We start from the raw sequence: 17245 nt of genomic DNA, 5'->3' as shown, positions 1-17245 counted from the left end.
AATGGAATTTAGGAATCCTGTTTCACTAACAGACATATTTGTGTAGTCTTGTTGAAAAGAATATACACACTGTAGAGTAACTCACGTAGCACCTTACCATTAAAAGATTACATCAATTGGTAAAAAGGAGAAGCTCGCTGTTTTACACATTTTTCGTTACTCTATACATCCTTATCACCTTTATTCATGCGTCAAATTACCAAATGTGCACAGACTCACTAGTTGCACCAGTTGCTGAGCTAACAGGCGATGGCCGATAGCTCCACATTCAAGGTCTCATTATCTCAAAGCAATATGATTTCGTTTTGGGAACTTGAGAGATAAAGGCTGTTATCTGCTGGCTCATATAGTGAGGTCGTTCATCAAAAAACAATTCTCAACACAGAGCTCGTAAAAGAAACCCACACATACAATGGTGTTCTTCTCTTCTGTAGTTAATTTGTTTATACTTGTCTGCGTAGTGGTCTTGTCGAAGGTAAAGTGCAGCAGCAGCTTGGCATTCCTTAATGTTACGTTTTAGTCGTAAATAAGCACTATTTTAGCCTTTTGCTTCAAAATGTGCAGTATTTTCTAGGACTACTCTGCAAACACAGTTAATACATGTTCAGGATTTGATGTTGTTAAAATTCATAGTGCGCAAGCTTTGTAAATGTCTTTCATTTTCGTTGTATCATTTCTTCAGCTGTATAGACGTCAACACGCTGCAGCTCACCTTTTGGTGTGTGGGCGAGGATACTTTGTGTAGCACTGACACCCGACCCCCCCCCCCCCCCCCAACCCCTCCTTCTGCAGCCGTGAATGATCCACGGGAAAAATGATTGCCTATTAGTTCCAGTGTGAACGTGAATCTCTGTTTTACATTTGCGAGATGTGTGTAGGGGAAAACAATGCGTCGGTTGCATTATCCAGGAACGTATACTCTCAGAATTGTAACAGTAAACAATATCGTGATGCAAAATGCCTCTTGTAACGTCTGTCATTGGAATTGGTTGAACATCGCCGTGATGCTTTCACGTCACCTGAAACTGAACGTGGGTGGTGCAGTAACCAACAATTTTTAATCATAAATGTAACTGAGAAGTCATTTTATCTCTCTAACTCGCATACCGGAACTTTCAGCCAGGCTCATAAGCCTTCGAATCTCCTCTGCTCATCACCATACGTAATTTTGACTTCGAGAAATTGAGTTAATTTAGCTGATTCGTCCCTTCTCCATATATCTATCACAGGTCTCTCTCTCTCTCTCTCTCTCTCTCTCTCTCTCTCTGTCTCTGCCTCTCTCTCTCTCTATCTCTCTCTCTCACACACACACACACATACAGACACACACACACACACGCACGCACACACACACACACACACACACACACACACACACACAGAGAGAGACAGAGAGAGAGAGAGAGAGAGAGAGAGAGAGGTACCCACGAAGTGTTACCCACACACATGTGTCATGCTGGGTTGAATTCTTCTGGGATCAATGCCTAGCAATTCTGCACTTTGGTCAGTGGGATTAGGTACTTTTCTTCGCATATATAGTCCTATGTCTCCTTGAAACATATTTGACAAATAGTGAGAGACCATTGTTGCTTTTGCAGTGTGGAACACAATAACTTGACAACATCTAATCCCTCCCACTGAGGAGATAACTGATGATCGTCATCATCATCGTCATCTTCGGGTATTTGGGCTTTTTGTCTGTTTCGCCTCAGAATTGTCCACGTCATCCGTTTAAGAGTCGTCCATTATTTCTCGTGCCTCTTTAGTTATTCCACTATACCTTGGAGGTGGTCTTCTTACTTCAGTCCGCATTTTTCATTTCTTTGTGTAAAAGGTTTCGTATTTAGTTCTTTTCTGATATCGGTATTTCTTTAACGGTTCAATAATCAAAATGCCGCTAAAAACGGAAAAACTCCATCTATGATGAATCAGTTTCTATTTGTGGTTAGTGTCCAACATTCATCATAATACAGCAGCGACGCCAAAGCTACTACTTCGTGGTGTTTAATAAATGTTCATAGTATGAAAGCTTTCACGACCGGATGACATATCTTCTGGTAAACCTTCCGGGATATAAGGTCGTGGTCCATGAAGCTGAAGAGTTTCATGGACCACGACCTTACATCCCGGAAGGTTTAATAAATGTTCTTTTTCTCGTACATCATGTTTTAATGTACTTTGTATTGTATTGTTCTGCCTGTGTCCAATTTTAACTCTTCATCATGTGATTTGAGAAAAATATCGTTACACTGAAGATATTTAAACTGTCATAGTTTTTCAGTTATTTATCCATCTATAATAATTTCAGATACCGGGGGTTCCGGTCCTCAAAATACCGTCATTACTGTTTTACCTGTCGGTATTGCTAGTTCGTATTTACATACAATTAGACTTAACTGATATAATTATACTGCTACTCGAATCTTTCCTTCAGAGTTTCCTATTATAAGCTGATTATCAGTAAATTGCAGCTTCATGAACATAAGGTTGTCATTTCTTAACGTGTCGTTTAATACAATGAACCATTTATCAGTGATATCGACAATACAGATATTAAAAAACTCGTGTGACAGTAGGCAGCCTTGTCTAGCTCCGTGATTAATGTCGGCAGGTTCTGTCCCAAACCTAATACTACGACTCCTTATTTTATTATTTTTTGCAGTGCCTGAGTTGCCGTAATTAGATATGGTGGAAGTCCAACTTTATTTAGTTATTCTCACAGTATTTTCGGTTTTTCATCGTTTTGTAATCGATAAAAACATAATAAGATGGAATTATGAATTCTATTCTTTTCTCAGTTATTTATGCCATACTGATAAGACAATCAGAACATCATCTACCTTTTTTAAAACCACGTTGTACCTCCCAACATATGTGCTTCCACTATTGGTATCAGTTTTTTAGATATTTCACCACACAGTTTGTAATAAAAATTTAGCACACTTATTTCTCGGCCACTTGCCCATTGTGATTTATGCTCTCCCCTGCAAATAGGGAATGTCAACGCTTCATTGTATTCACCTGGCACGTATCTGCTCATCCAGCAAAAATTCATAAAATTTGAAAGTGTGTATTTAGTTGACACCTATTTAATCAGCTCCATGTTTATGTTATCGGTTATCGACGATTTTTTGATAATGTTTTGTGTTATGAACAATTCATCAAACAACTTTGGATATTTTTGGCACTTTGGGTCCACCCAGGCACAATCATATTGAAAGATGCGATTCGTTAATTAGAAGAGTTCTTGTAACACACGCTGTCACTTAAAACGTTTTCGTACAGGATTCACCATTGGATTCATTGAAATCTACATTGACACTGTCACATCCATTTCAGAATCTTCACGCCGGCCGCGGTGGTCTCGCGGTTCTAGGCGCGCAGTCCGGAACCGTGCGGCTGCTACGGTCGCAGGTCCGAATCCTGCCTCGGGCATGGATGTGTGTGATGTCCTTAGGTTAGTTAGGTTTAAGTAGTTATAAGTTCTAAGTTCTGATGACCACAGCTGTTAAGTCCCATAGTGCTCAGAGCCATTTGAACCATTTGAATCAGAATCTTCATGAAAACCACACGTATGTGGTACGCTTGATCGTGTGCTCGCAGCTCCTGCGGAACCCATACGTGTTACAAACAAAATATGTATGTGCGTTATTCCACATCTCTTCCTAATCCAATGGACCGATTCACCCAAAAGTGGTACACGTATCATTTAGTGTCTAGAAAGAATCGCTTTGGGGAATGGAACCACCCACCTATCAAATGGGCGGGGGTGCGGTGACAAATTACTGTAACTGACGACCAGCTGATTTTCAGACTTTATTCACCCAATATTTGAGAATGAGAGCACTCAGCGACTTGCAACAAACTTTACTGATTATACATAATTTCAACCCTACAAAACTTTTTCTAACTAATAACTCCCGCAAAATGAAAGGAAAAGAGTTTAAATGTTTATCGCTTAGTACATTTTCGCGTTTCATGCTGTAAAACTGCTGCATCAGGCGTGAAATTTTAATTTATTACTTCTTTACTATTGAGTATTTTCGTGGAGCATTTTAAGTGTTAACATATGCAGCTGAATGTATCAACAAAATTCTGTTACTGTGTGACCAATAGTTCAGGAGATAGGAAATCAATAACTGAGATGCGATAAAAACTACTGCTTCCGTTTTAATTTATTACTTCTTTACTACTAACTCTATTCACAACAAATTTTGCAGATACTACCCACATATACTGCTGAATGTACCTCGGCATTGTATCATTATAATTCAGAAGATATGACATCATACACAACGTTTTACTTTATTATGTCTTCACTACCAACTCTACCGGCAACACGTTTTGCAGACAGTAGAAAAATACACCATTCAATGCATCTCCAAAGGTATTGTATAACACATATTTCAGGAGATATGACGTCATACAGTTCGAGCTGCTTGTAATCGAAACTGCAGAACGAAGTTCGCTATAGTTACAGGTGAAATATGTGTACAAATATCCTTTAAATATGTTAAATATGAGTTAAATGCATGTGGCATGTGCATACTTTGGCAAAGCCGAGGGTAAGAAGCTCCTGCTAAACTCCTAGGTCCATTTCAACTAATCTTGCTACATATTTATTATCTAGAAAGAAATTCTTTGGGGCAAGAACCAGCAGCCTCCTATTGGGGTGGGGGCGATAACGTGGAGAGAGAAGGAGATGAAGGAAGACATGGACAGCCACAGAGGAGAAGTAGAACACGGTCATGGGGAGGGTATGGACACATTGATATGTCGTGGAAATGGATATGGAAAGGGAAAAGGAAGGGGTGGCCAGAGAAAGGGGGAGAAGCAAATGGAGAGAGGAACAGGAGATGGACAGAGACAATTAGTAGGAGTAGGTGGACTCAGAGAGGGTCGAGGAGAAGATGAGCAGAGAGACATTGAGGAGAAAATATACAGGGACAGGGAAGAGGAATTGGACATGTAATGTGGGGAGCAAGGGATGGACAAACAGAGGCGGAGGAGGAAATGGACAGACAGAGGGAAGGAGAAGATATACATGGTGTGGAAGAGGTAGTTGGCTCGATGAGACGGACTCATAGGGGCGACGGGGTGGGGTGGGGGGTGGGGGGGAATTGGAGGAAATTGACAGACGGAGAAGGAGCCGATTGCTGGGGGGCTGGAGCAAAGAGAGATGGGGAGTACTTGACACACACAGAGACGGCCAGAAAATAGACAGTGGGAGGTGGAGGAAGTGGAAAGACAGGAGGAAGAGAAGGAGATGGAAAGAGAGGAGGGAGGAGGAGACAGACACAGAGAGGGGGAAGGAGGAGATGAGCTAAGAGGACCGTAATAAACACATACCGCAGCAACGTCGGATATTCAGTTAGTGGTTCAATAAAACAGAAAATTCTGCCTCATTAAAGCTTCTTTTCTTGCAGCGATTTGGCATTCAGAGGGTTTACCAACAAAAGCACTATCATGGTGCTTTCTAGGTATGCTCTCTCGAGTCGGCAATCAAAGATATATAGAAAGAAAAGAAATGACGGAGTTCATGTCACACTTTTGATGGTGAAAGGACGCAGTGGTTAGAGATTGCACTGGCGTTTGGGCGAACGGAGGTTGAAATAGCCGTCCAGCCATCCAGATTTAAGTTTTCCATAGAGTCCATAAGACGCTTAAGGGAAATACCGGGACGGTTTATTTGAAAGGTACGGCCGATTTCCTTCTCCAATGTGCTCCGGACCTGACTTGTGATCCCTATCTCTGACATCGTCGTCGACAGGACGTTAAATCATACTCATTTTTTTTCCTTTTTTCTTATTTCCATTGGTACTGTGTTTACTAGACTGCTGTTAAGCTCAGTAGCCCCTTTCATTGGTAGGGATTTTGTTATAATAACCAGTAACTCATTTCACTGACGTCTTTTAACAGGAAGAATATGTTCCGAGCTACTTGTCAGGAAATAACTCTCAACTAATAACCGCCCTCGATACACCTAAGTTTGTCGTAAACGTTTTGCTCGTGGCAAAATCAACGTCTTCAAAATTTACACAATAGGACTTAGTAATATGTTTTTCCACATTTTTCACTTACGATAACCAGTTCCTTACTGTGTATAACATTCCCACCTCAACTGTGCAACTGAATTGACTTCATGACTGTAGAAAGACTTCACAATCCTGTCGCCGTTAATCGGGATTGCATGACGTTAGGGGCTACCTTGGATATCAGCGCAAAAAATTATGGAAATTATAAGGTGCAGATCTATGCGCTCTTGCTTGCCTCATGGAATTCGTACACGTATGTTGAGAAACATGTTGATAATTGTGAGAAAGGTATTTTCTTTCACTGATTTCCTCTTCTTTTCCCCTCTGTCGCTGGTGGAGTCGCGTAGTCTTATATCTCTACTACACTGCCTCCTTTCTGCCTCTCATTTCTGTATTTCTATATTGACTCGTTTATTTTTCTTACTTCCGACACTCTCATTCATAACTTCTCTATATCAGCTACCAAAATATGTATACATACGTAAGTGAACCCGCCCGCAGCTCGTGGTCGTGCGGTAGCGTTCTCGCTTCCCACGCCCGGGTTCCCGGGTTCGATTCCCGGCGGGTCAGGGATTTTCTTTGCCTCGTGATGGCTGGGTGTTGTGTGAAGTCCTTAGGTTAGTTAGGTTTAAGTAGTTCTAAGTTCTAGGGGACTGATGACCATAGATGTCAAGTCCCATAGTGCTCAGAGCCATTTGAACCATTTTAAGTGAACCAGCTACTTCATTTAACTTCTTACATAACTCCCTGTACAGTTACATTCGGTGCTCAATTATCCTGATACTACCTGTTTAATATACGAGGGATTTTCAGTAAGTAAGTTAACATTTTTTTTTATTTTGGCGATTTCGGTTGAAGAAATACGGAATTTTTTGTGAGACGTCACCGGTTATTCCAGCTGCAGCCGCAATAGTTCCACAAAGTTCCGATAGGTGGCGATTCTATACTAACTTACAAAATGGCGTCTGTAACGGAGGTGCGTTGCAAGTTGTCAGTGAGTTTCTCTTGCTGGAAAAGACCAGAGCTTTGCAGATATTCACAGGCGCTTCCAGAATATCTACGGAAACCTGGCACTGTACAAAAGCACGTTAAGTCTTTGGACGAGGCACCTGGCAACTTCGTAACAAGGTCGCGGAAAACCGTCCGTCTCCTGGGTACAGGTCGGCAACACAGCTGTGACTCCTGCAACGTTGGATTGTACGAACACTCTCATTCGAGGTGATCGACAGATCACAATCGAAAACCTGCCTGCACAACTGGACGTCTGTGTTGATAGCGTTGACCCACTCGTACAACAGTTCGGGTCCTCGAAGACATGTGCCCTCTGGGTTCCTCACCGCCTAATAGAAGAGCATAAAGAGAAACGACGAACAATCTGTACGTAATTGCTTGCACTTTTAGAGGTTGACCGTGATAGTTGTTTTGTCGAACATCGACATAGGCAATGAAACATAGGTTCATCACTCCGATCCGGGACGGAAAGGGCAATCCATGTATTGGAGCAACACTACATCGCCTCGAAAGAAAAAGTTCAAAGTTGCAATCTCGTATTCGAAAGTATATAGTGCTACCACCAACAAACTGAAAAACAAATTACTTCAGGGTGTTCGTCGACCCAAAAAGCAAACCAATTTCTCCATGATAACGCAAGGCTTCACACAAGTCAGCAGACACGACTGGAGCTCACAAAACTTCATTATAGTGTTCCTCGTACCGCCCGACTTCTATCTGTTTGGGCTAATGAAGGATGCATTACACGACGACGTCGACAAGCAGAGTGGTGTCATGCTGGCGTACGAGCCCTCCACGGAAGGTGGCATAAGGACCTCACATTCAGCGGAGATTGTGTTGAAAAAGAGTGTTATGTAGTCAAAAGAGTTGGAATAATATTGCAATTTGGAATCCTGAATAAAACCAACCTGCTTTCAGAAAAAAAACCGTTCCTTTACTTACTGAACCCCCCTCGTGTTTTGTATCATATTTTGACTCGAGCTGGTTAGACTCCTGCTCCCCTAAATAAACTGCCTTAATGACGGTTTATTCATCGTCTCATTCCATTTTAGCACGTGACTGTAATTATGCTTCCAACGAATCTCTGAAACGTAAATAATGAAACGATCAGTGAACTAGTTTGTCTTCCAGACTAGTAACGCAATAATGAAGATCGTTTCATACCGGTATTAACAACGAAAAACAGTGAATGATTAGTAGACATGTCTGTCTTTCGGAGTAAGGACAAAAATAATTACGTCCGCATAGTTCCTGTGAGTTAGTAAGGGTAGACACTATAACTGACAATCGGAATAAATTAATAATTTGGTCTATTAACAACCGAAACACTTTCTTTTAGGCTTGTTTCACAAGATCTGAGATCTGCTCATCTCGAAGCAAGAATTTACAATCTTTTGTATTCAAACTACACACTAATGTGATAAGTCGTGGGATAGCCACATGCACACACGTGTGGCGGTAATATCGCGTACACAAGGTGTAAAGAGGCAGTTCATTGGCGGAGCTGTCATTTGTACTCAGATAATTCACATGAAAAGGTTTACGACGTTATTGTGGTCGCATTATGGAAATTAACAGATTTTCCACGTGGAGCGTTAGCTGGAGCCAGACGCGTGGGACATTCCATTTCTGAAATCGTTAGGGAATTCAACATTCCACGATTGACAGTGTCAAGAATGTGACGAGAATACTAACTTTCAGGCATTACGTCTCACCACGTATAACGCAGTGGCCGACGGTCTTTACTTAGCGACCTAGAGCATATAATTGCCATTGTTTAGCGGACAAGTAGTACCGCGTGGAATAGTCTCAGAAATCAATGTGGGACGTACAACAAAAATATCCATCAATACAGACGACGAAATTTGGCTTTAGGGGGCTTTCGCAGCAGACGACCGATGCGAGTGCCTTTGCCAACAGCACGACATCTCCTGGTTTCACGACAATATGGGTTGGACACTCGACGATTGGAAAACCGTGACGTGGTCAGATGAGTCCCGATTTCAGTTGCTAAGGACTGATGAAAGGGTTCAAGTGTAGCGTAGACTCCACGAAGCCATGGGCCCAAGTTTTCAATAAGGCATTGTGCAAGTTTTTGGTGGCCGCAAAATGATGTGGACTATCTTTACATGAAATGGACTGAGCCTTCTGCTCCAAGTGAACCGATCATTGACTGGAAATGGTTATGTTCGGCTACTTGGAGGCGACTTGCGTCCATTCATGGACTTAATGTTCCAAAACAACGATGTCATGTCACGGGCCACAACTGTTCCCGATTCCTATGAAAAACAAACTGAACAGTTCGAAAGAATGAATTGGCCACCCAGATCGCCCTACATGAATCCCATCAATCATTTATGAGACATAGTCGAAAGGTATGGAGAGCTGCATCAAACCAGTCCTGAAGACCACAACAACAACAGTCGAAAGGTCAGTTTGTGCACAAAATCCTGCACCAGAAACACTACGGCAATTATGGACCTCTATAGAGGCAGCGTGGCTCAGTATTTGACAGGGGACTTCCAACGTCTTGTTCAGTCCATGCCATAACGAGTTGCTGCAGGGCGGGCAGAGGAGGTCCGACGCGATATTAAGAGGTATGCCATGACTTTTGTCACTTCAGTGTATTCACAATGAGGTTATGCATGTCATTAAAGCAACAAGTACACTTCGTGCTTCAGCAGAAAGCTTAGAACTCACACTGGGATTTGGAACCGAAGTTCGTACAGGAATGCACAACAAATTCTGGCATATTGAGTGATTTTGGAGCCGTCCGTGTGTATCTCGCAGTTCCCTGGGAAACTGCAACTAATTGTACAATAACAAAAGACATTATGTCCGAATGAAAAGTACACTAGGAGCAAGGCACAATCAGTATCACCACGGCTCGATAGCAGTCGGAATATTGTCGACGTCAGTACCAATAAAGCGGAGCTATTAAACACGGTTTTTGGTGTTTCCTTCATGAAAGAAGTCGATGTAAATATTCCAGAACTCGAATCAACAACAGCTGCCAACATGTGTAACTTAGACGTAGATATCATCTGTGTAGCAAAGCAACTTGAATCAATTAATGAAGGCAAAGCCTCTATATTGTATACAAGTTAGGTTCCTTTCAGATTATGCTGATACAACAGCTTCATACTTAAGAATCACATACAAACCGTTCGCTCTATGAAGGATCCTTACCTAAAGTCTGGAATATTTCACTGATCACTCCAATAATCAGGAAAGGAAATAGGGGCAATTCGCTGAATGACAGACTCATACCAACACCGATTTGCATTAGGATTTTGGAATACGAGGGTTGTCCAGAAAGTAACTACCGATTGTTCGCGAAATGGAAACCACAGTGAAAACCAGAAACGTTTTATTTGTAACAGTTAGGTATACCTTCCACCTACTTCTCTACATAGTCGCCGCTCCAACTTCGAGTTTTGTCGTACTGTTGTATCAACTTTCCAATATCATCGTCATAGAAAGCAGGCCAGATATCTGCACTGGTTTGCAGGTCGTTGTTGTGGAAAAAGTTTGTCTTCATAGCCAGCTTTTCTTGTGAGCGGAGACTCAGGGGGAGCCAATTACGGACTTTATTGTGGGTGATCAAACACTTCTCATCGGAAACGCCGCAGGAGCGTCTTCATTACCCCTGCTGTGTGCGGCCGAGAATTGGCCTGAAGAATGAACTGTTCGACAGTTGTGTTATGTGGGCTGCATGACACAGACGAAATCTCTAACCAGGCCCTCACACTTGGTGGGAGACGCTTCCCTACGCATCTTTACGTGCTCACTGTTCACTCAAAACTGAAAATAGCGACGCGACACGATCGACGGGCATACTAGAGACACTGCCCAACACATCTGTGCAAAGCTTTACCGGATCTTCCCAGTGATTTCCATTTCGCGACCGATCGGAACTTACTTTCTGGACAACCCTCGTATAAACTCTGTTCGAACGTTATTAATTACATCGAAGGAAACGATCTATTAACAAATAGTCGGCACGGATTCAGAAAATATTGTTCCTGTGAAAGACCGGTAGCAATTATTCACACTAAGTATTGTGTGCTGTCGTCAGGGGTCCTTAAGCTGATCGCATATTTCTAGATTTCCAGAAGCATTCTGACACAATTGCTCACCAGCGTCTTCTGATCAAACAGGGTGCCGAAGGAGTGGAGACAATCTGAGCGGCCCCCTTAGATTGTTTGCAGATGCTGCAAATAACCAGCAGGTGAAGTGAGAAACTCCAAACCCATATTCCAAAATTGTTTAGACAAGATACCCATCTGGCGCGAAACTATCTCTAAAAATGGAAATTTTGGGGTCATGCACATGAGTACTAGAATGAATCTACTGGATAAATCACACAAATCCAAAGATTGTAGGTTCAGCTAAGTACCTAGTGTTTGAAATTATGAATAACGTAATTTGGAATGACCACATATTAAAAGTAGTGGAGAAGCTGAACCAAAGACTGCAAATGTAGTGGAGAAGGTGAACCAAAGACCGTGTCTTTTTGGCAGAATGTAGAAGAATTAACAGGTCTGGTAAAGAGACAGCCTACACTAAGCTTGTCAAGCTTTTCAGAAGTACTGCTGACCAGTGTGGGATCATTTCCAAATAGGATTGACAAATGACATCGAAAAAGTCCAAAGAAGAAAGGCTCGTTCTGTATTATCGCAAAATAAGGCAACCGAGATAAAGGTGTTAATAATTTAAACAAACGCATCTTTCGATGACTGAGATCTTTTCACGAAACTTCAATCACTAACCTTTTCTCCGAATGCGAAAACGATTTGTTGACGCCCACCTACTTAAGGAGAGATGATTATCGTAATAAAATAACAGAAATCGTAAATCGCTTTGAAAGATTGATGTGTTCGTTTTTTCCGTACGTTTGTAGGGGGTGGAACGGTAGGGAGATAAACTGAAGGGGGGTCTGCCAGGCACTTAGATGCTAACTGCAGTGTAGTCATGTAGATATCGCTGAACGTAGTTTCCAGCTAATAGTTATCTTGTTGTGAATGTTTTGTCAGAAAGGAGAATCTTCGGTTGCTACAGTTAGTTCGTTATAGATACGGCTCAAACCACTGCTTCCTTCCACTGCGTGTCCAGAGTCTAACCACAGATCATTCGGTCTTTACAGCCGCTGACTTACTTCAGGGGACCATGGACATTCATAAATAAGTTTTAGGAGTGTGTACATATTTTTAACATTATGTGGTCCTCGTTTAATAGAACACATCAGATTGTTTTACAATGGGACCTTGATGCTGCTTCTCCAAAACTTTCGGCTTTTGTATCTCAGAAGTCGGTAGAATTATCTTAAACGGATGTGAAACATTTTCGGTAGATTACTCTCGGTTACTAGACCTTCGAAGCAGACATGTATAAGCCATTATAAATCGGCCAAACTTTGGACACTACAGACGAATGTCTGGTATGTTGCTCATCATTCAGAGCATCATGCTATAGAATTAAGTTTCCGTGTTGGTTTCAGGGAGAAGATGTGCTGGTGACTGTCGATCAGGGAACGTTGCGTGGGATCACAGCAACGAGCGTCTACAACTCATCCTACACGGCCTTCCTCGGAATTCCGTATGCTGAGCCACCACTTGGGGTGTTGCGGTTCCAGGTGATGTGGGAAACCCTGCTCAATTTGCTAAATTCTGAGTTACACACAATATACACTGTCCAGTCACGTTAATATGACCACCAAATATGTTCGACGTCAACGGGTAATAACCACTCGCAGAAGACTGTTGGCAGCACTAGCAGCGTTTCAGGGCGATACGGAAGACAAGTGCAGTCGCTTCGTAACGCCGAAATGGAGCGGTTTATCTGACGACCAAAAGTGCAATATCACAGGCCTTCGGGCCAAGGGTGAAAGCATTTCCGAAACGACTACGTTCATAAACCTTCCGAGTGCCGCCGTGGTTAAAATGTACCATGCGTGGCAAAAGGACTCCAGGGAACTGTGGTGCACCACAGCTGCAGAAATATGTACAGGTGAACACTCGCGCTACTCTTGAGAAACTGACCACCCCGATGAGCCAACGTGCAACAACAGTGTCTCCACATCGACCGTTCAGCGAACATTGCCGCTTATGGGCCTCCGCATCGGGCGCCTGCTTCATGCACCCATATTGACTGCTGTTCATCAGCGACGAAGGCTGGAATTAGCACGTCAGTACACCATCTAAACGTCTGCTTAGTGGCGACAGGTGGCTTTTTCAGATGATGTTACTTAAAATCCGTCTTGATTATTCATATGACCAGTTTCGGTTCATTCAGAACCATCTTCAGATCTGATATTTCAGTTACAGGAGTAACCCGTCCAAATCTAGCACCTTTCACATGCTACGTCATGCTACGTAGCATGTGAAAGGTGCTAGATTTGGACGGGTTACTCCTGTAACTGAAATATCAGATCTGAAGATGGTTCTGAATGAACCGAAACCGGTCATATGAATAATAAAAAAAAAAAATTGCAATCAAGACGGATTTTAAGTAACATTATAAAATCACTGATTGCGGTTATCCCGTAAGACATTATGTCTGTTTTTGCAAAATTTTTCAGATGAGTCATGTTTTATGTTCCATCAGACACGTGGCCACTGGAGTGTACAGCGTGAAGCGACTGAAGGTAAACATCCTGTAGCAATCGTCGTGAGGGTCCATGCTGGAGTGGGGACCATTATGGTCTGGGGAATGTTTCCCTGGAATTCCCTGTGTGATCTCGTCATTCTGGAATGCATAGTGGATCAACAGAAGCATGCGCCTATCCTTGGGGACTATGTCCACCCCTACATGCATTTTGTTTCTCCTCAGCATAATGACATCTACCAGCAGGACGATGCAACGTGTCACGCAGCCCACAGTGTACGTACATCACATGAAGAACACCAGGTTGAGTTTAACATACTTTCATGGCCACCAACCTCCCAGGATTTAAACGCAATCCAGAATCTGTGAGGCCAGTTCAATCGGGCTGTCTGCGCCACAGATCCTCATCGGAGAAACGTGACAAACATGATCACGACACTACAGTCGTGGTGGTTCCACAACCCTGTCTATACTTTGCAGAACCTCATTGACCTTTACGAGCCACAGCGGTCGCCGCTGCAAAATAGTTATTCAGGTTTCTTACAGGTGGTCATATTAGTGTGTCTAGACAGATTAGAAATGATGACTTTGTACTAAAGAACAGTGCACACATATAATATATGAAATATCTCTATGTTCAGTACTGGTGTATGTTTCCGACATTACACCATTTGTCCTATTGGGCGAACAGGTAGCTGTTGCAGTGGATGGATTCATATTGTTATCAAGCAACTGCTCCCTGTTTGAGTTTAATTTTACTGCTGTTCAGACTGCCTTTTGGACTTAATATTAAACAGCTGCTGATCTGTTGTCGCCACATTGTTTCCAGAAGCAGTAAAGCACAACTGTTATGTTTTGACTGAACGTATCAGGAGGTAGCAGCCGAAAGGTGAAAACAATTTGTAGAAACCAATTTTCTCGCGAGATGAATGTTCTACCGACTGAATTTGTACTATAATCCAGTTTTCTCCTGAATAATGCAGCATAAAGTAGGAGATTACAATTGAAATAGAATGTAGTCACAAGACCCACTACTCATCAATTTCATCGTTCTGATTTCCACCTCGTCATCCACGAACAACCGTGCCTTCTTACTAAGACATTAAAGTATTCTGGAAAGACTGTCGAACTGCTGAGGTCACCTGACTACTCTTCAACAAATACCCGACTTCTGACTGGCACTCCTCAAACTATTATAAGCGGATTACATCTTTCGATCATACTAAAGGTTTAAGCAAGCCTTATCGACCCATCCCATTCTTCGTCACCTAGCTCGACTTTTACCGCTCCTGACAAGTCATCTAAGGCCAAAGAATTCACCTCTTCTTAAACACCCTCTTTCAGCAGATCGTATGCCACCTATTCTCAGGTAGTCAGGTCATCTCTGTGAATACTATATGTACCTTAAACTTTGAATTTATTGTCTTCTTAATTTAAAAAGCTTCCACCCTCTACCGGCACTTCCGCATACTCTACATCATGTCACAATGAAGCTGAACAAGCTTCCCCTTTATGATCCTGAAGCTACTGACACTTAACAGTACTATTTACGGTATAGTCATAGCCCGTTGCTACTTTTTTCCACCTAAGTTCCAACAATCCACACAGCTTCACAATAGCGAGGCAAAACACTTTCCTGCTATTGCTTCCATATCCTCCTCGAATACTTCACAATACACCAAACTCCGCTCCAAGTCAAGATATCTCTGTCAGTTTGTTCTCCCCCACTACCACTGTGACACTAAGTGCTGACCATCATGCACAATTGTATCCATTAGTGCTGCCTCGTGCAGCATCGTCATCCACATCACAGTACCAGCCACGTCATCCTAGTGTTACATAAAGTCATAATCAACAGATGTGATATTCTGTTGCTTCAAATTAACAAATGAAGACATGAGAAAACTCTAGCTAGGTTATACCATGATTCCGAAATCAAATACTGGACTGTAAATCAAACACAGGAGCAAGACTGAGATCACAATTTAGTGACGGTAAAGAATAGATTGAATTTGAAGAAGATCGTTCGGAGGAACCAGTGCAGGAAGAAGTGGGATACTGAACCAAAAAGGAATGTGTGAGCTTGAAATTCTTTATGACTGTAGACATCGCGATAGTTAACACAACAATAGTCAGTGGAGTTAAACAGAAAGGAATTTCTCCGAAAGGAGCTGTCACTGACGTTGGACAGACATAGGCAGGTGGAAGGTAACTGTGAATAAATCTTGAATAAAAGGAGAAATAATGCAGATGAAGGAAACTCAAAACCATTGACACCTTGAGGTGTCGGGTTTGCTGCCGGATATCGACGTCCTTTCGACAACGTGAATCGTTGTTGTGATCAAGTGCTACCTCAGACTACTAGGCGAATGAAAGTGCCCCAGTATTGATGCCTATTGCATCCACCCTCCATGACCAGCTCTGGGCGTTCCGTCTGCAGTCCGTTCCCACTAAAATAGCACTGAGACGTTCAGCTTTCGGTCCGTTGAGTTGGTGGAAATCTGGGGTCCTATTGTCGTAGGAACAGTAACCAGACTGTCGCCAGCCACACTTCCCGAAAACCTGGAGTGATGGTCTGGGTCGCGAATTCGTTTCATAACATTACCTCTTTGGTTGCCATCCGCGACACCGCAACAGCACAGCGGTACATTGACGATCCATGCCCCGTTTTGTTGTCCTTCATGGCAAGCCGACACAGGCTTACATTTCAGCAAGATAATGCCAGCACTCACACGGCGAGAGTTTCCACTGCTTGACTTCGTGCTTGCCAAATCCTATTTTGACCAGCGAGGTCGCCGGATCTCTCCCCAATTGAGTACGTTTGCAGCATTATGAGTAGGGTCCTCTAACCAACTCGGGCTTTTGACTACATAACGCGCCAGTTGGACAGAGTATCGCATGATATCCCTCAGGAGGACATCCAACAACTCGGTCAATCCGTACATAAGGGGCAGAGGTGCACCAACGCGTTACTGTATTGCTCGATTTGTGATACTGCTCCTCTTGAATAAATCATCCAGTTTGTCTGAAATTATTCCCGTTTGTTTGTCTGTAGATGTAATTTTTTGAGCGTAATTGTACATAACGCGCAACTTATGTCGCGGTTTTAAGTGAAAGTTACGTCATAGTGTAAAGTTCCAACCATTCTGTGACAGCCGTATTGCATATACACTCCTGGAAATTGAAATAAGAACACCGTGAATTCATTGTCCCAGGAAGGGGAAACTTTATTGACACATTCCTGGGGTCAGATACATCACATGATCACACTGACAGAACCACAGGCACATAGACACAGGCAACAGAGCATGCACAATGTCGGCACTAGTACAGTGTATATCCACCTTTCGCAGCAATTCAGGCTGCTATTCTCCCATGGAGACGATCGTAGAGATGCTGGATGTAGTCCTGTGGAACGGCTTGCCATGCCATTTCCACCTGGCGCCTCAGTTGGACCAGCGTTCGTGCTGGACGTGCAGACCGCGTGAGACGAAGCTTCATCCAGTCTCAAACATGATCAATGGGGGACAGATCCGGAGATCTTGCTGGCCAGGGTAGTTGACTTACACCTTCTAGAGCACGTTGGGTGGCAC

At 42.8% G+C, this 17245-nt stretch overlaps 1 protein-coding gene across 1 annotated transcript in view; it reads left to right on the top strand.

The window, feature by feature from the left end:
- The first annotated feature begins 349 nt into the window (after nt 1-349).
- The window catches only part of LOC126176802 (cholinesterase-like), a 51930-nt gene continuing 35034 nt past the window's right edge, over nt 350-17245 (top strand). Inside the window, exons 1-2 of the mRNA XM_049923983.1 lie at nt 350-475; nt 12547-12681. Of these exons, the coding sequence (XP_049779940.1) occupies nt 413-475; nt 12547-12681 (198 nt within the window). The 5' untranslated portion in view covers nt 350-412. The remainder of the gene's footprint in view (nt 476-12546; nt 12682-17245) is intronic.

Source organism: Schistocerca cancellata, chromosome 3, assembly GCF_023864275.1.
Source record: "Schistocerca cancellata isolate TAMUIC-IGC-003103 chromosome 3, iqSchCanc2.1, whole genome shotgun sequence".
In the NCBI taxonomy this organism is placed as follows: domain Eukaryota; kingdom Metazoa; phylum Arthropoda; class Insecta; order Orthoptera; family Acrididae; genus Schistocerca; species Schistocerca cancellata.
This window is presented reverse-complemented; position numbering and strand designations above follow the sequence as displayed.